Below are 20,611 nucleotides of genomic sequence, written 5' to 3' on the forward strand. Positions count from 1 at the left end.
TTAAAAAAAAATGCATTATTTTTCAAACTTTATAGTTTATCAAAACTAATGGAATTCATGTACTTTACAGCTTAATGGACTCGTAATGGATGATTACGTAACTTCAGAACCCATTTTGTTAAGTGGTGACATTTTATGCACTATTAAGCCAACTAGAATAATTTTCTTGCTCTTAGCCATAACTTCACTGTGTCCTTATTGAAGAAATTCTGGGATGTGTTGTAGAAGGTTTTGATAGAAGAGAGTGTTTCTAAAGATACGTGAAAACAGGGCCTTTTTCCATTATTCCATCAAGAAAAATAGACAAAACTCATGAAATGGGAAAGTGGTTGAAATGCCCTAGTTTGTGTTATAATGCTTTAAATTATATTTATTTCATAATAGTTCTATTGGGAAAGGGAATTTTAAAATTACTGCCTTCAAAGGCCTTACCAGTTATAAGAGCGTGTATATGTGTGTGTATAAAATAAAACGTTAAGAACTATACTTTCAGCATTTCATATTTTTGTCATCTTAGGTATTTAAAGCAGTTCAGGAAGATAACCCTTGTGTTTTTACAATATGAACAATTTTATTTCTAATACTTTTTATGCAATAAACTGCCTAAAAGACTAGAAAAGTAGTTTGCTGAGTCCTAGAGGGATAACTATAATGTAAAACTAACCTGTAGTATATAAGGTACTGTCCTGGGCCTTGACAGTACCTTATATACTGCAGGTTAGTTTTATATTATATGTTGACAGTTTCCCCCAATTCCTTTGCAAATCTGCTCAAAATTATATAACTTCCCTCCCTAACCCCTCTGAATATATGTGAGTTATAAAAAGTAGAAGCAAGCCAATAACAACAACAACAACAAAAGCCATAAAAAAGTATCAATGATTCCACCCACTCGCAGCTACTGTTATTGACACTTTTGGTGTAAACTCCTATGTATATCACATTTTTTCCCACAAAAATATTTTTTTCACTCTGCTTTTTTCATTTAAGACATTCCTCTGTCACTACGTATATTTCTGAGTGGCTGTGTTTTGTTGTATGTGTTCACTCTATTTATGCTGTTCTCCAACATGTATCATTTAGGCTGTTTCCAATTTTGTTTCTATTAAAACAGAATTGGTATAAACAACCTTATAGCTAAATTTTCATTTCGTTATTCAACAAATATTCATTAGGTACCTATTGTATGTCAGTCACTGTATTTGGCTTTGAGTTACAACAGTGAGCACTACTATTAGAGTGATTACTCATGTGGAATGTGCAGGAGAGCAGATATTAATCAAATAATTGTACTGCTGTTTATATAGTTTATAACTGAAATGGATACTGTGAAAGAAAGGAATAATGTACTGTGTAAGACTAAGGCAAAGGACCCTGACGGGCTGGGGAAGGCATTATTGAGGAAATGCTATTTGAGCTGTTGATCAACTAGTTGAAAGAGGTTGAAGGGACCACAGGGGAAGGTGTTACAGAGAGATTATTCCAGACAGAGTAGACATTACTGTGTAAAGTCCCTATGACAGAAGGGATTATGGGAACTGAAAGAAAGGCAGTGCGGCCTAAGCACTGAAAGCAGTGGTATAAAATATAACTGGAGAGGTATTCAGGGGCCAGACCAAGCAGAGCCTTATAAGCCGTGTTACAGATTTTAGTTTTTATCCCAAGAATGATAGGCTACTGCTTAAGGGTTTTCAGCTGGAAGGGAAATCTGATTGCAGGGTGAACTTACTAGATAAGGGCAAAGCAGATGCAGGGAGATCAGTTAGGAGATTGTTGCAGTGGTTTATGCGATAATTGATGATAGCTTAGATTAGGTTTATGGTTAGAAATGGAAAGAAATAGATTCAAGAGATTTTTAGGAGATAAAATTGATTCAACTTATAGCATATTTATAAGGGTTTTTTTTTTTTTTTTGGCATAAATTCCCAGAAGTAGAATTCTTGACACAAAGGGCAATATTATTTTAAAAGCTTGTAAACGATAGCAGATTGCTCTCCAGAAAAATTATTTCAGTGTATTCTCCATTAACAGTGTATTAGACTGCTCATTTTCATATGCCCTCAGCAGTAATAAGCAGTATCTTTTTTTTTTTTTTTTACTCTTTTCATTTTCAGTGTTTTTTGGGTATGTTTTATTCTTTTTAATATCTTTTCCCGAAATCAAGTTAATATTTTAATTTTTAAATGGGAATTGTTTTGCCAACCATAATAATATAGTAGTTTTAGAACATATATATATTGGTCTCCTTAGTTTGGTATTAGAAAGTGTGGTTTTTATTCTTGATTTTCTCACTCTGAAGCTGAAAGTAAAGCAAAAGGATTTAATGGGAATGTTGTCTCAGGAACATGGAACAAAGAAAAAATGTGAGATGCATTTAGATCAGATTAAGTATTACTGGAAAATTGCATTTGTGAGGAAATTTTCAGTAACTCAACTTTGTTTGATATAGGCAATACCAAACCCTCTGCTTTCCTAAAAGGAGTATTGCAACTCTGCTCTACCATGAGTTTAGACATGGGACTCCAAAATATTTTAAATAAAAAACTGACAAATAGCCAAAATGTATATAAATTTTCTACTACAAAAATGGAAATATGGAAAATTTCTTTGAATTTTCTGTAGTGTTTTGGTAGCTTAATAAATAAATGTATAGTACATATCCCTTCATGACCACTAAATTACTTTTTTAACAATATGAGAGTGGCTAAAATTGAAAGTAAGACATTTAAGAGAAATAAATAACTTTTTTAAAGTAATTGAAAGTTAATTTTTCTCCAAAATATTTTGAATTTGAAAGATATTAGCCTTAGATTCAGAATAAAAGTTATATTTGTAATGTTTTCATGTATTTCTCAATATATAAATTCTATATTATTGAATTATGGCTATATTTGAAATGACATGTTATTCACTGCTTTGTTTTCTCTCTTTCAATAGTTAAAAGATGTTGATACTCGGAAAATCATAAAAGCAATGCTTTCTTATGTGTGGCCCAAAGACAGGCCAGATCTACGAGCTAGAGTTGCCATTTCGCTTGGATTTTTGGGTGGTGCAAAGGTAAGAAATTATGCATTGTTTGGTTGCTCTAACTAAGAAATACTACATTTTCTAGTTATGAATCCTGGGCCTGGTATAAATCACTTTTGGGGTAGCATGACCAACCAACTTTTAGGACCCTCATTTAGTTTACATAATTATTTTATGCAGTCATTAGAAATTATATGGTAATGTCCTGTTTATCTCTGGATCAGACTTCTCACAGAATTAGTGGAATTCACTCCTAAAGCCATTGTAAGATATAGGAGCATTGATTGTAACAAAGCATAAGCACCTTTGTAAAAGAAGATTTTTGGAACCTCTTTGGCTCCTACTTAATACATATTTTTGGTAAGCTTGGTTCCCAGATCCCAGTAAATTGAAAAGAGGATGAAGCCATTTTAGGAACACTGATAGCCATAAGTAATAAGTAACAGCTTAATATCAAGAGAAAAGCTAAAAAACAAAACAAAAACAGCCACAAAACCTGACTGTTTTGGTACGTTCAGTATAGGAGCCCTCTGCATTTCATCAGCCTTCTCAGTTTGTCATTGTACTATATAAAGCTAAGTTATAATGATGACCTTGAGTTTTCAAGAAAATACAACCTTGTTTCCAATTTAGTCAGATTTTTCTTTCTTTTTCTTGATACGGAGTCTCACTTTGTTGCCCAGGCTGGAGTACAGTGGCACAATCTTGACTCACTTCAATCTCTGCCTCCTGGGTTCAAGCAATTCTTCTGCCTCAGCCTCCCGAGTAGCTGGGATTATAGGCACACGCCACCGTGCCCAGCTAACTTTTGTATTTTTAGTAGAGACGGAGTTTCACCATGTTGACCAGCCTGGTCTCTAACTCCTGACCCCAGGCAATCCTTCTGCCTCGACCTCCCAAAGTGCTGGGATTACAGGCATGTGCCACTGCACCCAGCCCCCAATTTACTCAGATTTTAAAGTCAGGGAAGTATATGTTTATAGGTATACTATATTGTCATGATGAAGTCTCAGGAATGAGACTGCTTGGGCTTTGCCACCTTGTAACCTTAAGCAAGTTGTTGAGTCTGTATGCCTCAGTTTCCCCATTTGTAAAATAGGGTTGTTATAAGGATTAAATAAATTAACATATAAAAGACTTATAACAGTGCCTGGCAGGTAGTAAAATACAAGTATTAAAAATAAATAAATTTAGATTTCCAAAAATAATGGTTAAAAGTGTTTGCTTAAAATGAGTATAAAGGAGGTTTGGCTATAATTTGGCTACCACTCTTATATATGGATTAATATTTTATTTTAGAACTCAGTTCTTACCACTTATTGTTTCCCTGCATCATGTATACTCTCTTTTATTTGCTCATTCTTTTCCCTACCCTAAAAATATTAATTGAGAACTTATACACACTACTGTTCTTGGCATTGCAGAGTATTCAAATATGAACAAAGCAAATTTCTTTCCTCAAACCATATGGGATAAGGCAAGCTTTATTTTATTGCCCTAATAAAAGGTAGGTCATAAATGATTTAAAGAAGTGCCAGTCAGGTGTTGTAGGGTTTCAGAGGAAAGTTAGGAACCACCATCATGGGGAGTTAGGAAAGGTTTCACAGAGGAGATGACATCTGAGATAGACCTTGATTGATGAGTAGGATTATTACAGGTGTAGGAATAACATGAAAAATGGCCTAGTTGTGAGAGAGCATAATATGTATAGAGAAGTGAATAGTCTATCTTGGCTCCAGTGAGGGTAAGTTGTTTCAGAGAATTTGCAAATAAGCTTGGAAAGACAGATTAGAGCTCGTAAATGTGAAATATTGTGATTGTGAAACAGAAAAATGTATTTAATTATGTGGGAAGTAGGAACCTGTATTTTGAATAGATGAGTAATAAGGTTAGAACTGTGTTTTAGGAAATTAATCTGGCCATGTGTAAAAGATGAATTCAAGTGGTGATAGACCTAAAGTAGGGATACCATTTATTTCACACATTCATTTCAGCAAATGTTTACTGACCAGTTATAAGGTTCATATAATAGTCTAGATAAGAAGTAATAGCAGTTTGTACTGAAGTGGTAGTAGAAATTGCAATATGGAGGAAAATGCAAGAGATACTGTGCAGTAGTGGAGATAGAGTCAACAATACTTAGCAATGGATCAACTATTAGAAGTTAAAAAAAAAAAGTAGGATTCCAGGATGAGAGAATAAGAATGCCTTTAACAAAAGCGGGTATAATCAGAAGGTCTTGTTTGGGGAAAATGAAGATCTTGGTTTTGGACATGTTAAGTTTTAGGTACTAGCAGAACACCCAGATAGAGATATTCAGCTGGTAATACAAAATGTGAAACAAGCTCAGGAAGGAGCCCAGGTCTAGAGAGATTGAGATGACAGTTGAAACAGTGCAAATTAGTGAGTTCAGCAAGGAAAAAAACACAAGTAGAAGGAAAGAGAAGACAACTAGGGACAGTACCTTTGATTAATGTGTTCCTCTAGGGAAGTAAATAGAGGAAACTGAGAAGGAGTGACCAAAGAGTTAAGAGTAAAGCCAAAATAATTCACAATCAGACTCTATTTCATGTCTCCTTTCTCATCTGTAATGTCTGTTGAGTATTTTCCCAGTGGATCTCACCCATTCTTGGGGAAGAGTACTTACTTAAATCAAGATGCTGAGCAACAGATCAAGAACACATTTTTTGTTATATTTGTTTAAACTGAACAGAGGGAACAGTATTACAAATGTAATTTTAATAGGTATTGTTGAAAAATTTTAACCTTCGTGCATTTTTAGCATAGTACTGGTTGCTGAATTGTCTTTTACATATAAATTACCTAAGGATAAATATGGTTCTGAGCTCATATGCTCCTTTGTTAGTTGAATGCAAGTACTTTGCTGACAAGTTAAAGGCAGATTGTTTTCTACACTTTCTTTTTAATTGAAGAGAACAGGTTAGAACATGACTAATTAAGCTAGCCAAAGTGGGGAGTCTTAAGTAATGGCATTTGTATTAGAATTTATTTTTAGAGTGAGTTCCAGTCCTTTAAAATACAGATTTCTGTTGCTTAGTGACAGGTCAGTATCAGGGTATGAAACATAACATAACTTCCTTAATGACTAAAATATTTTTAGAAGGTTAATATTTGGTTCTTTAATCAACAACTACTGAGTGCCCATAAGATGGAAAATGCTATACTAAACTCATGTAAACTGATTGCAAATAAGCAGAAGGGAATATAGAAAATCCTCAAAAAGAATGTTTAATTTCTTTTGAATCAGGAGAAGGAAGAAATTGCCAGATGTTATGATGAGTGCCTGCTAGTACTTTCAAAGCATATAGAAAACAATTTTCTTTTTACAAAACAGAAACTAGATCATAGAATAACTTTAAACATGTAGAACATAGTAGTAGCATTTGACTATTCCTAAAAGCATTTGCACAGCTTTGTAGACTGTCCATTTAAAAGTGCTTGCTCTTGCAAATAATTAAAAAGTGATCATTGTTTATTCTTGAGTAGTATTGCAGGTGTGTTTTATAATTGGTGTGGAAAGATGGATTGTTATCCCCTTTTATCCTTGACTTCCTATTTTTCATCAAGCCTGAATATATGCTTTGACATATAAACACCTTGGATCAATCTAGGCCTCTTTATATTCTAATCTTTCCTATCTTCTCCACATATTCTGGGGATTTTAGTGCAGTGTTCAAGAATCTTCTCAGCTCTAAATGCCACCCTGCCATCTGCATGGCTGTAGTGGTATCATAACTAGGCATGAAACATAGATGAGGAAGAAGAAAGAAAGGATTATCAAATAATAAGAGGAAAACAGGAGGAAGATTTTGTGCCTAATATGTGGGAGCATAGCATACCTTCTGCTTACTTATTTACTTTTTAATGTTCTTTTGATTCTGAGGGTCTTAAGGCTATCATTGTCTCCAGCAAAAATTTTAAAGATAAACGGTATTATGTAGAGATGCTTTGGAGTCCAGAGTAGACTAAGAGAGTGGATTGGTATTTCTTCTAGCAGAGTTGCAGCAATTCTATTTTAATATGTTTGGGTTCTATATAAGATGTATTTTAGGGGTTCCACTACCAAGAGAGACAAAAACAAAATGCCATTTGTATTCATTCCTTAAATCCCTACAAATCATATGCAATGTATTTTCTTACCATCTATACATATATCATAGGAGTATCATATTATTAATCTGGGAAATTTGAGGTCTTCTATGATGTGTGGGTTTTTTTTGTTTTTTTTTTGATGGAGTTTCACTCTTGTTGCCCAGGCTGGAGTGCAGTGGCGTGATCTCTGCTCACTGCAAACTCCGACTCCCAGGTTCAAGCGATTCTCCTGTCTCAGCCTCCCAAGTAGCTGGGATTACAGGCGGATGCCACCATACCCGGCTTATTTTTGTATTTTTAGTAGAGATGGGGTTTTATCATATTGGTCAGGCTCATCTCGAACTCCTGACCTCAGGTGATCCACCCGCCTCAGCCTCCCAAAGTGTTCGGATTACAGGCATGAGCCACGGCGCCCGGCCAACCTAATTCAACCTTTCTATTAGTATTTTACATACAACCATGCCAGGATTTAGGGAAAATGTAAAACATATTTATTGAAATCATTTGATTTTATAAAATGTATGTTACCTTTAATATTACCAAAAAATGTTTATTCATATTCTCTAACCACTGCCATCTTGGAAACCACTTAGATGACAGAAAAACTGGGGGCAAAGGAAATTAAAGTATCAAGTGCAAAAATAAGCTATCTTTACAATTATAATAATTTCAAGGGAGAGTGATTTATAAAAATAAACACCCTTTTTCTTCAGAAATGCATCTGTTATATAAAGTATGACAGGTAATATATATATTAAGCAAATATTTATTGACTAACAATGATATATATATATACACACACATATATATATATATATATATGACATAATAGAAACATCCAAAAGGAGAGACAAATGAAGCTGTAGTAGTGTACCAACAATTAAGCATATAGGGAAAGCTTTATGAAGGATTTAGCATTTTTTAATAACTATTTTGACATTTGTAAATTTAAAACATTTATGTACTTATTAATTTTTTTTTGAAATTTTTCTGAAAAATATTTTTTAAAATGAGGCAGTGCTACTTGATGCCTTTAATTAAGTTGAGAAGTATGAATTTTACCCTGTTTTATTATTATTATCATTATTATTATTATTATTAAAAGACTATATCTTGGAGAAGTTTTAAGTTTACAGAAAAATTGAACAGTAAGTACAAAGAGTTCTTATATATACCCCTTTTTCCCCCCCACAATGCAGTTTCTTCTGTTATTAGCATCTTGCATTAATATGGTACATTTGCTAAAACTGATGAACCAATTATTTTTAAAAGATACATTATTATTAACCGAGTCCATAGTTTACATTAGGATTCACTTTTTGTGTTCTACAGTTTTATGGTTTTTGGGAAATGTATAATGTCATGTATTCACCATTATGATATCATATATCATATAGAATAGTTTCCCTACCCCCAAAATCCCATGTGATCCATCTATTCATCTGTCCTTCCTTCCTCCAAAATTCCTAACAACAGTGATCTTTTTACTAACTCTCTAGTTTTGCCTTTTCCAGAATGTCATATAGTTGGAACAATATGGTATGTAGCTTTTTCAGACTGGCTTCCTTCACTTAGCAATATGTATTTCAAGATATTCATTGTGTGTGTGTGTGTGACCTGATAGCTCTTTTCTTTGTATCACTGAATAATATATGGATGTACTATAGTGTGTTTATCCACTCACCTGTTGAAAGACATCTTGGTTTCCTTTAGATTTTGGCCATCGTTGATAAAGCTGTAGTAAACATTTGTGTGCAGGTTTTTGTGTGGCCATAAGTTTTCATCTCATTTGGGTAAATACCAAAGAACACAATTGCTGGATTGTCTTATAAGACTATGTTTTGTTTTGTAAGAAACTCCTAAATAACCTTTTATAGTTGGTATACCGTTCTACATTCCTACAAGCAATGAATAAGAGTTCCTATTGCTCCATATCCTCACTAGCATTTGGTGTTAGCGATATTTTAGATTTTAGCCATTCTAATAGGTGTGTAGTAGCATCTCACTTTTCTTCTAATTTACAAATGCCTAATGACATATATCGTTGAGCATCTTTTCATACGCTTTTTTGTCATTTGTATATCTTATTTGGTGAAATGTCTGATCAGTTCTTTTGCCCATTTTTAAATTGGATTGTTTTCTTATTTTTGAGATTTAAGAGTTCTTTTGTAATTTTGGATGCAAATACATTATCAGACAAGTCTTTTGCAAATACTTTGTCCCAGTCTGTGGCTTGTCATCTTATTCTCTTAACAGTGTGTTTTGTCAAGCAGTTTTTAATATTAATGAAGTCCTACTTACCAATCTTTCATAGATCATGTTTTTGGTGCTAAGTCATTGTCAAACCCAAGGTTACCTGGATTTTATCTTACGTTATCTTCTAGATGATTTATAGTTTCATCTTCTACATTTTGGTCTATGATCTATTTAGAGTTAATTTTTATGAAATATGTAAGGTCTGTGTCTGGATTCCTTTTTTTTTTTTTTCATTGGCATGCTCAGTTGCTCCAGCATCATTTATTGAAAAGGCTATCTCTTCCCCATTGGGTTGCCTTTGCTCCTTTTGTGAAAGATCAGTTGACTATATTTTTGTGAGTCTGTTTTTGTGTGTTGTCTCTTCTATTTCCATTGATCTATTTGTTTGTTTTTTGACCAATACCACACTGTCAGGATTACTGTAGCTTCATATAGTAAGTGTTATAGTCGGGTAGTGTCAGACCTCCAATATTGTTTTCTTTTTCAGTATTCTGTTGGCTGTTTTGAATTTTTTGCCTTTCTATATAAACTTTAGGATCAATTTGTCCATATCCACAAAATTGGTTACTGGGATTTTGATTGGGGTTACATTAAATCTATAGATCAAGCTGGAGAAAACTGACATCTCAAGAATATTGAGTCTTCCTATACATGAACATGGAGTATCTCTCCATTTATTTAGCTTCTTTGATTTCTTTCATATGAGTTTATAGTTTTCCTCATATACCTTTTGCACACATTTGTTAGATTTGTACTGAAGTATTTAATTTTTTGTTTTTAATTTAAATGGCATTGTATTTTTTATTTCAAATTGCATATTGTTCATTGGTGGTATGTGGGAAGGTAGTTGACTTTTGTATATGACCTTGTATGTTGCAACCTTGCTGTAATTGCTTATTAGTTCTAGTAGGGTTTTTTGTTGATTTTTTTTTCAGATTTTCTATATAGACAATTATATCACCTGCAAAGACAGTTTTATTTCATCCTTTCTAGAATGAATACCTTTATTTCCTTTTCTTATCTTATTGCATTAGCTGTGACTTCTAGTAGTGTTGAATGTAATGTGATAAAAGAGGACATCCTTGCCTTGTTCACAGTTTAGTTTCCCACCATTAAGTATGCTATTAGCTTTAAGGTTTTTTGTAGGTGTTTGTGATCAAGTTGAAGTTTTCCTCTATTCCTAGTTTGCTGGGAGTTTTTGTAATAAGTAGGTGTTGGAATTTGTTAAATGATTTTTCTTCATCTGCTATCATTTGATTGTTCTTCTTTAGCTTGTTGATGTGATGGATTACATTAACCGATTTTCAAATGTTGAACCAGCTTTCCATACCCAGAATAAATTCCACCTGGTTATGTTGTATAATTATTTTTGTACATTGTTGGGTATGATTAGGTAATATTTTGTTGAGGATTTTTGTATCTATATTCAGGAGAGAGGGTGGTCTGTACTTTTCTTATAATGTCTTTGGTTTTGATATTAGAGTGGTACTGTTTTCATGGAATGAGTTAGGAAGTATTCCCTCTACTTCTGTTTTCTGGAAGAAATTATAGAGAATTCACATCATTTCTTCTTTAAGTAGTTAGTAAAATTCACCAGTGAAACCATTTGGATCAGTGCTTTCTGTTTTGGAAGGTTATTAATTATTGAATCAATTTCTTGAATAGATACAGACCAATTGAATTTATCAATGTGTCTTGTATAGGAAGGGATCTTTTAAGGAATTTGTCCATTTCATCTAAGTTATCAAATTTGTTGTACTAGAGTTGCTCATACTAACCCTCAATTATTCTTTTAATGTTCATAGAAACAGTACTGAAGGCCTGCCTTTCATTTCTGATGTTAGTAATTTGTCTTCTTTCTTTTTTGCTTGATTAGCCTGACTAGAGACTTAGCAATTTTATTGCTCTTTTCCAAGAGCCAGCTTTTGGTTTTGTTGATTTCCTTTTTTCAATTTCATTGATTTCTGCCCCAATTTTTATTCTTCTGCTTACTTTGGATTTAATTCGCACTTTTTTTCTTTATTTTCCCAAGATGGAAACTTAGATTATTCATCTTAGGTCTTTCTTTTCTAATATTTGCATTCAGTGCTATAAATTTCTTTTTAAGTGCTGCTTTTGCTGCATCCCACAAATTTTGATACATTATACCTTCCATCTTTATTTAGTTCAAAATATTTTTAGATTTCTCTTTAGTCTTTGACCCACGTGTTATTTAAAAGCATGTTGTTTAATCGTTGGGATATGCCTACTGTCATTCTGTTAGTGATTTCTAATTCAATTCCATTTTGCCTAGGGCATGCTTCATGCGATGTGTATTTTTAAAAATTTGTAAAGGTGTGTTTTATGGCCCAGAGTGTCATTTATCTTGGTGAATGATCTGTGCAAGTTTGAGAAGAATATGTATTCTGCTCTTGTTGGATGAAGTATCCTATAGGTGTCATTTAGATATAATAGAGGATGCATCTATTTCTCCTTGCCATTCTATCAGTTTTTGCCCCATGCATTTTGATATTTTGTTGTTAGGTGCATACACAATTAAGGAATGTTATATCTTTTTGGAGAATTGACCTCTTTATCATTATGTAATGCCCTTCTTTTATTCCGGTTTCCTGTTAATTTTCCTTGATCTGAAGTGTGTTTTATCTGAAATTAATATAGTTACTCCAGCTTAGCTTTGATAAGTGTTAAGATGGTATATATTTCTTCATCCGTTTACATATAATTCATTATGTCTTTATATTTAAAATGGGATCTGTAGTTGGATCATCTTTTTATTTATTTATTTATTTATTTATTTATTTATTTATTATTATTAAACTTTAAGTTGTAGGGTACATGTGCACAACGTGCAGGTTTGCTACATATGCATACTTGTGCCATGTTGGTGTGCTGCACCCATCAACTCGTCATTTACATCAGGTATAACTCTCAATGCAATCCCTTCCCCCTCCCCCCTCCCCATGATAGGCCCCGGTGTGTGATGTTCCCCTTCCCGAGTCCAAGTGATCTCATTGTTCAGTTCCCGCCTATGAGTGAGAACATGCGGTGTTTGGTTTTCTGTTCTTGCGATAGTTTGCTAAGAATGATGGTTTCCAGCTGCATCCATGTCCCTACAAAGGACACAAACTCATCCTTTTTTATGGCTGCATAGTATTCCATGGTGTATATGTGCCACATTTTCTTAATCTAATCTGTCACTGATGGACATTTGGGTTGATTCCAAGTCTTTGCTATTGTGAATAGTGCTGCAATAAACATACGTGTGCATGTGTCTTTATAGCAGCATAATTTATAATCCTTTGGGTATATACCCAGTAATGGGATGGCTGGGTCATATGGTACATCTAGTTCTAGATCCTTGAGGAATCGCCATACTGTTTTCCATAATGGTTGAACTAGTTTACAATCCCACCAACAGTGTAAAAGTGTTCCTATTTCTCCACATCCTCTCCAGCACCTGTTGTTTCCTGACTTTTGAATGATCGCCATTCTAACTGGTGTGAGATGGTATCTCATTGTGGTTTTGATTTGCATTTCTCTGATGGCCAGTGATGATGAGCATTTTTTCATGTGTCTGTTGGCTGTATGAATGTCTTCTTTTGAGAACTGTCTGTTCATATCCTTTGCCCACTTTTTGATGGGGTTGTTTGTTTTTTTCTTGTCAATTTGTTTGAGTTCTTTGTAGGTTCTGGATATTAGCCCTTTGTCAGATGAGTAGATTGCAAAAATTTTCTCCCATTCTGTAGGTTGCCTGTTCACTCTGATGGTAGTTTCTTTTGCTGTGCAGAAGCTCTTTAGTTTAATGAGATCCCATTTGTCAATTTTGGCTTTTGTTGCCATTGCTTTTGGTGTTTTAGACATGAAGTCTTTGCCCATGCCTATGTCCTGAATGGTACTACCTAGGTTTTCCTCTAGGATTTTTATGGTATTAGGTCTAACATTTAAGTCTCTAATCCATCTTGAATTAATTTTCGTATAAGGAGTAAGGAAAGGATCCAGTTTCAGCTTTCTACTTATGGCTAGCCAATTTTCCCAGCACCATTGATTAAATAGGGAATCTTTTCCCCATTTCTTGTTTCTCTCAGGTTTGTCAAAGATCAGATGGCTGTAGATGTGTGGTATTATTTCTGAGGACTCTGTTCTGTTCCATTGGTCTATATCTCTGTTTTGGTACCAGTACCATGCTGTTTTGGTTACTGTAGCCTTGTAGTATAGTTTGAAGTCAGGTAGCGTGATGCCTCCAGCTTTGTTCTTTTGACTTAGGATTGTCTTGGAGATGCGGGCTCTTTTTTGGTTCCATATGAACTTTAAAGCAGTTTTTTCCAATTCTGTGAAGAAGCTCATTGGTAGCTTGATGGGGATGGCATTGAATCTATAAATTACCTTGGGCAGTATGGCCATTTTCACGATATTGATTCTTCCTATCCATGAGCATGGTATGTTCTTCCATTTGTTTGTGTCCTCTTTTATTTCACTGAGCAGTGGTTTGTAGTTCTCCTTGAAGAGGTCCTTTTCATCCCTTGTCAGTTGGATTCCTAGGTATTTTATTCTCTTTGAAGCAATTGTGAATGGAAGTTCATTCCTGATTTGGCTCTCTGTTTGACTGTTACTGGTGTATAAGAATGCTTGTGATTTTTGCACATTAATTTTGTATCCTGAGACTTTGCTGAAGTTGCTTATCAGCTTAAGGAGATTTTGGGCTGAGACAATGGGGTTTTCTAAATATACAATCATGTCATCTGCAAACAGGGACAATTTGACTTCTTCTTTTCCTAACTGAATCCCCTTGATTTCTTTCTCTTGCCTGATTGCCCTAGCCAGAACTTCCAACACTATGTTGAATAGGAGTGGTGAGAGAGGGCATCCCTGTCTTGTGCCAGTTTTCAAAGGGAATTTTTCCAGTTTTTGCCCATTCAGTATGATATTGGCTGTGGGTTTGTCATAAATAGCTCTTATTATTTTGAGGTACGTTCCATCAATACCGAATTTATTGAGCGTTTTTAGCATGAAGGGCTGTTGAATTTTGTCAAAAGCCTTTTCTGCATCTATTGAGATAATGATGTGGTTCTTGTCTTTGGTTCTGTTTATATGCTGGATTATGTTTATTGATTTGCGAATGTTGAACCAGCCTTGCATCCCAGGGATGAAGCCCACTTGATCATGGTGGATAAGCTTTTTGATGTGTTGCTGAATCCGGTTTGCCAGTATTTTATTGAGGATTTTTGCATCGATGTTCATCAGGGATATTGGTCTAAAATTCTCTTTTCTTGTTGTGTCTCTGCCAGGCTTTGGTATCAGGATGATGTTGGCCTCATAAAATGAGTTAGGGAGGATTCCCTCTTTTTCTATTGATTGGAATAGTTTCAGAAGGAATGGTACCAGCTCCTCCTTGTACCTCTGGTAGAATTCAGCTGTGAATCCATCTGGTCCTGGACTTTTTTTGGTTGGTAGGCTATTAATTATTGCCTCAATTTCAGAGCCTGCTATTGGTCTATTCAGGGATTCAACTTCTTCCTGGTTTAGTCTTGGAAGAGTGTAAGTGTCCAGGAAATTATCCATTTCTTCTAGATTTTCCAGTTTATTTGCGTAGAGGTGTTTATAGTATTCTCTGATGGTAGTTTGTATTTCTGTGGGGTTGGTGGTATCCCCTTTATCATTTTTAATTGCATCGATTTGATTCTTCTCTCTTTTCTTCTTTATTAGTCTTGCTAGTGGTCTGTCAATTTTGTTGATCTTTTCAAAAAACCAACTCCTGGATTCATTGATTTTTTGGAGGGTTTTTTGTGTCTCTATCTCCTTCAGTTCTGCTCTGATCTTAGTTATTTCTTGCCTTCTGCTAGCTTTCGAATGTGTTTGCTCTTGCTTCTCTAGTTCTTTTAATTGCGATGTTAGAGTGTCAATTTTAGATCTTTCCTGCTTTCTCTTGTGGGCATTTAGTGCTATAAATTTCCCTCTACACACTGCTTTAAATGTGTCCCAGAGATTCTGGTATGTTGTATCTTTGTTCTCATTGGTTTCAAAGAACATCTTTATTTCTGCCTTCATTTCGTTATGTACCCAGTAGTCATTCAGGAGCAGGTTGTTCAGTTTCCATGTAGTTGAGCGGTTTTGATTGAGTTTCTTAGTCCTGAGTTCTAGTTTGATTGCACTGTGGTCTGAGAGACAGTTTGTTATAATTTCTGTTCTTGTACATTTGCTGAGGAGTGCTTTACTTCCAATTACGTGGTCAATTTTGGAGTAAGTACGATGTGGTGCTGAGAAGAATGTATATTCTGTTGATTTGGGGTGGAGAGTTCTATAGATGTCTATTAGGTCTGCTTGCTGCAGAGATGAGTTCAATTCCTGGATATCCTTGTTAACTTTCTGTCTCGTTGATCTGTCTAATGTTGACAGTGGAGTGTTGAAGTCTCCCATTATTATTGTATGGGAGTCTGAGTCTCTTTGTAAGTCTCTAAGGACTTGCTTTATGAATCTGGGTGCTCCTGTATTGGGTGCATATATATTTAGGATAGTTAGCTCTTCCTGTTGAATTGATCCCTTTACCATTATGTAATGGCCTTCTTTGTCTCTTTTGATCTTTGGTGGTTTAAAGTCTGTTTTATCAGAGACTAGTATTGCAACCCCCGCTTTTTTTTGTTCTCCATTTGCTTGGTAAATCTTCCTCCATCCCTTTATTTTGAGCCTATGTATGTCTCTGCGTGTGAGATGGGTCTCCTGAATACAGCAGACTGATGGGTCTTGACTCTTTATCCAGTTTGCCAGTCTGTGTCTTTTAATTGGAGCATTTAGTCCATTTACATTTAAGGTTAAGATTGTTATGTGTGAACTTGATCCTGCCATTATGATATTAACTGGTTATTTTGCTCGTTAGTTGATGCAGTTTCTTCCTAGCCTTGATGGTCTTTACATTTTGGCATGTTTTTGCAATGGCTGGTACCGGTTGTTCCTTTCCATGTTTAGTGCTTCCTTCAGGGTCTCTTGTAAGGCAGGCCTAGTGGTGACAAAATCTCTAAGCATTTGCTTATCTGTAAAGGATTTTATTTCTCCTTCACTTATGAAACTTAGTTTGGCTGGATATAAAATTCTGGGTTTAAAATTCTTTTCTTTAAGAATGTTGAATATTGGCCCCCACTCTCTTCTGGCTTGAAGAGTTTCTGCCGAGAGATCTGCTGTTAGTCTGATGGGCTTCCCTTTGTGGGTAACCCGACCTTTCTCTCTGGCTGCCCTTAAGATTTTTTCCTTCATTTCAACTTTGGTGAATCTGGCAATTATGTGTCTTGGAGTTGCTCTTCTCGAGGAGTATCTTTGTGGCGTTCTCTGTATTTCCTGGATTTGAATGTTGGCCTGCCCTACTAGGTTGGGGAAGTTCTCCTGGATGATATCCTGAAGAGTGTTTTCCAACTTGGTTCCATTTTCCCCCTCACTTTCAGGCACCCCAATCAGACGTAGATTTGGTCTTTTTACATAATCCCATACTTCTTGCAGGCTTTGTTCATTTCTTTTTCTTCTTTTTTCTTTTGGTTTCTCTTCTCGCTTCATTTCATTCATTTGATCCTCCATCGCTGACATTCTTTCTTCCAGTTGATCGAGTCGGTTACTGAAGCTTGTGCATTTGTCACGTATTTCTCGTGTCATGGTTTTCGTCTCTTTCATTTCGTTTATGAGCTTCTCTGCATTAATTACTCTAGCCATCAATTCTTCCACTTTTTTTTCAAGATTTTTAGTTTCTTTGCGCTGGGTACATAATTCCTCCTTTAGCTCTGAGAAATTTGATGGACTGAAGCCTTCTTCTCTCATCTCGTCGAAGTCATTCTCCGTCCAGCTTTGATCCGTTGCTGGCGATGAGCTGCGCTCCTTTGCCGGGGGAGATGCGCTCTTATTTTTTGAATTTCCAGCTTTTCTGCCCTGCTTTTTCCCCATCTTTGTGGTTTTATCTGCCTCTGGTCTTTGATGATGGTGATGTACTGATGGGGTTTTGGTGTAGGTGTCCTTCCTGTTTGATAGTTTTCCTTCTAACAGTCAGGGCCCTCAGCTGTAGGTCTGTTGGAGATTGCTTGAGGTCCACTCCAGACCCTGTTTGCCTGGGTATCAGCAGCAGAGGCTGCAGAAGATAGAATATTGCTGAACAGCGAGTGTACCTGTCTGATTCTTGCTTTGGAAGCTTCCTCTCAGGGGTGTACTCCACCCTGTGAGGTGTGGGGTGTCAGACTGCCCCTATTGGGGGATGTCTCCCAGTTAGGCTACTCAGGGGTCAGGGACCCACTTGAGCAGGCAGTCTGTCCCTTCTCAGATCTCAACCTCCGTGTTGGGAGATCCACTGCTCTCTTCAAAGCTGTCAGACAGAGTCGTTTGCGTCTGCAGAGCTGCTGCGTTTGTTATTGTTTACTGTGCTCTGTCCCCAGAGGTGGAGTCTACAGAGACAGGCAGGTTTCCTTGAGCTGCTGTGAGCTCCACCCAGTTCGAGCTTCCCAGCAGCTTTGTTTACCTACTTAAGCCTCAGCAATGGCGGGCGCCCCTCCCCCAGCCTCGCTGCTGCCTTGCCGGTAGATCACAGACTGCTGTGCTAGCAATGAGGGAGGCTCCGTGGGTGTGGGACCCTCCCGGCCAGGTGTGGGATATGATCTCCTGGTGTGCCTGTTTGCTTAAAGCGCAGTATTGGGGTGGGAGTTACCCGATTTTCCAGGTGTTGTGTGTCTCAGTTCCCCTGGCTAGGAAAAGGGATTCCCTTCCCCCTTGCGCTTTCCAGGTGAGGCAATGCCTCGCCCTGCTTCAGCTCTCGCTGGTCGGGCTGCAGCAGCTGACCAGCATGGATCGTCTGGCACTCCCCAGTGAGATGAACCCAGTACCTCAGTTGAAAATGCAGAAATCACCGGTCTTCTGTGTCGCTCGCGCTGGGAGTTGGAGACTGGAGCTGTTCCTATTCGGCCATCTTCTGGATCATCTTTTAAAAATCCATTCTGAGAATCTGGTTTTTTTTTAATGCCATCAGATCCAGGCATGATGACAATCTGTGTTTTAATTGGTATAGACTATTCATATTTAAAATGATTAACTGATATTATTGGATTAATGTTGACCATATATGTAACTGTTTTCTGTTCATTGCCTTTCTTCTTTGGTTTTTGCTTTTATTTTACTTTTTCTTCAATCTTTTTCTTCCTTCTCTGGCTTTAATTAAACATTTTATATTATTTTGTTTTTTCTAATCATTTAACTTTCCAATTATGCTTTTCAATTTTTAAGTGGTTGCCATAGAGTTTGCATTATACATTTATAGGCAGTCTAATTGCACTTTAATATAACACTGTTACTGCTTCATGGGAGTGGTGCACATAACAGTATTCCCAATTCATTCCCCCATCACTTACACACTGCTGTGATTCATTTCACCTATTTATAAGCTTTAATTACCCAATACATTGTTGCTGTTATTATTTTGAAGAAACTTACCTGTTAGATCAATTAAGAATAAAAATAAATTATTTTATTTTACATTAATTTCTTCTCTAACATTGCTTCCCTATTAAATGTAAATCTGAGATTTTGACCAATGTCATTTCCATTCTCTCTGGAAAACTTTTTTTAAAAACAGTTCTTGCAAGATCCATGTACTAGCAACAAATTTCCTCAATTTTTGCTTTTTGTAGAGAGTATATATTGTTCCCTCACTTGTAAAGGACAGCTTCACTAGGTGCAGAATTCTAGGTTGGTGGATTGTTTTTTTCAACAGTTTAAATATTTCACTCCACTCTGTTCTTGCTTGCATTCACTGCTATTTTTATTCTTGTTCCTTTATAGGGGATTCCCCTGGCTTCTTTTAAGATTATTTTTGTCTTTGATTTTTGTAGTTTGAATATGATATACCAGGCTGTACCTTTTGGGAGTTTTTTTGTTGTTGTTGTGTTTTATTTGTTTTGTTTTGTTTTGTTTTTTCTACTTGGTGTTCTCTAAGCTTTCCTGGATCTGTGGTTTGGTGTTGTCGTTAATTTTAGAAAATTCTTAGCCTTTATTATTTCAATTATTTTTTCTGTTCCTTTTCCCTTTTCCTTATGGTATTCCCATTATGTATACATATGTTACACCTTTTGCAATTCTCCCATATTTCTTGCATATTCTTTTCCATTTTAAATTCATTTTGTTCTTTACTTTTCACTTTGTGAAGTTTTCACTGACATACGTCTTCAAGCTCACTGATTCTTTTCTATTTTGTGTCCTGTCTACTGATGAGCCTATCAAAGACATTCTTCATTTCCGTTAGAGTGTTTTTGATTTCTTGCATAACCTTTTGATTATTTCTTAGAGATTCCCCTCTCTTTGTTTATATTACCCATCTTTTCTTGCATGCTGTCTGCTTTTTCCATTAGAGCCTTTGGCATTTTAAATTCCTCGTCTTATAATTCTAAAATCTCTGCCGTATGTGAGTCTGGTTCCAATGTTTACTTTGTCTGTTTAGATTCTTCTTTGCCTTTTGTCATGCCTTGTGATTGTTTTTGAAAGCTAGACAATGCATTAGGTAAAATGTACTGAGGTAAATATGCCTTTAATGTGAGATTTTATGTTTATCTGGCTAGGAGTTGGCTGTCTTTAATGTTAGTTGTAGCTGTAGGTGTCAGAGGCTAGAATTTCCTCTAGAACCTGCTAAACGGGGCCAGACAAATTTTAGGGGATAAGGCCATATCAACAAAAAATGTTATTGAATCAGGTTCACATATCATGTAACTTCTACTAGTTACGTTGAGGTTGTTCATTAAATATCAGTGTGATTTACTTTTCCCCTCTAAATGTTTTATCTGCTAGAGGATTTAGATAAGAGGATTTATCTCTTAGATTAGATTAGTGGAGTTGAGACTACAAGTCAATTGCTCTTTCATATTCTTTAATTTGCTTTCAGTTCTGTGTGCTTCAGCCGTGAAATAAGGTAAAACAAGTTTGTTTTATGGATATTATGATCTCTAGCTTTTAGATGTCTGTTATTTAAAATGACAATGACATATAGTCCCTTTCTGTGTCATAGCTTTGTCATGTTTATACTTTCAAACTATTATATTAGGTAAAAACAACAGATTACTTACAAATATTATTACATTATGTAACAGTCTTGCATATGGAGTCTTCTGCGTGTCTGTTATTCATATAGATTAGTCATAACTCTTGCTTTACTTTCTCAGAATCCATATTCAGCTGTGATGCAAGGATTGGATTAAATAGGCTATTT

The 20,611-nt window shown here is 35.7% G+C and overlaps 1 protein-coding gene across 4 annotated transcripts in view; it reads left to right on the forward strand.

The window, feature by feature from the left end:
• The window catches only part of ABCB7 (ATP binding cassette subfamily B member 7), a 115,567-nt gene that overhangs the window by 59,590 nt on the left and 35,366 nt on the right, over positions 1-20,611 (forward strand). For all 4 annotated transcript variants that reach the window (XM_037989514.2, XM_073013563.1, XM_037989513.2 and 1 more), the window contains exon 4: positions 2,938-3,057. In XM_037989514.2, the coding sequence (XP_037845442.2) occupies positions 2,938-3,057 (120 nt within the window). The remainder of the gene's footprint in view (positions 1-2,937; positions 3,058-20,611) is intronic.

This window comes from Chlorocebus sabaeus, chromosome X (assembly GCF_047675955.1).
Source record: "Chlorocebus sabaeus isolate Y175 chromosome X, mChlSab1.0.hap1, whole genome shotgun sequence".
NCBI classification, from domain to species: domain Eukaryota; kingdom Metazoa; phylum Chordata; class Mammalia; order Primates; family Cercopithecidae; genus Chlorocebus; species Chlorocebus sabaeus.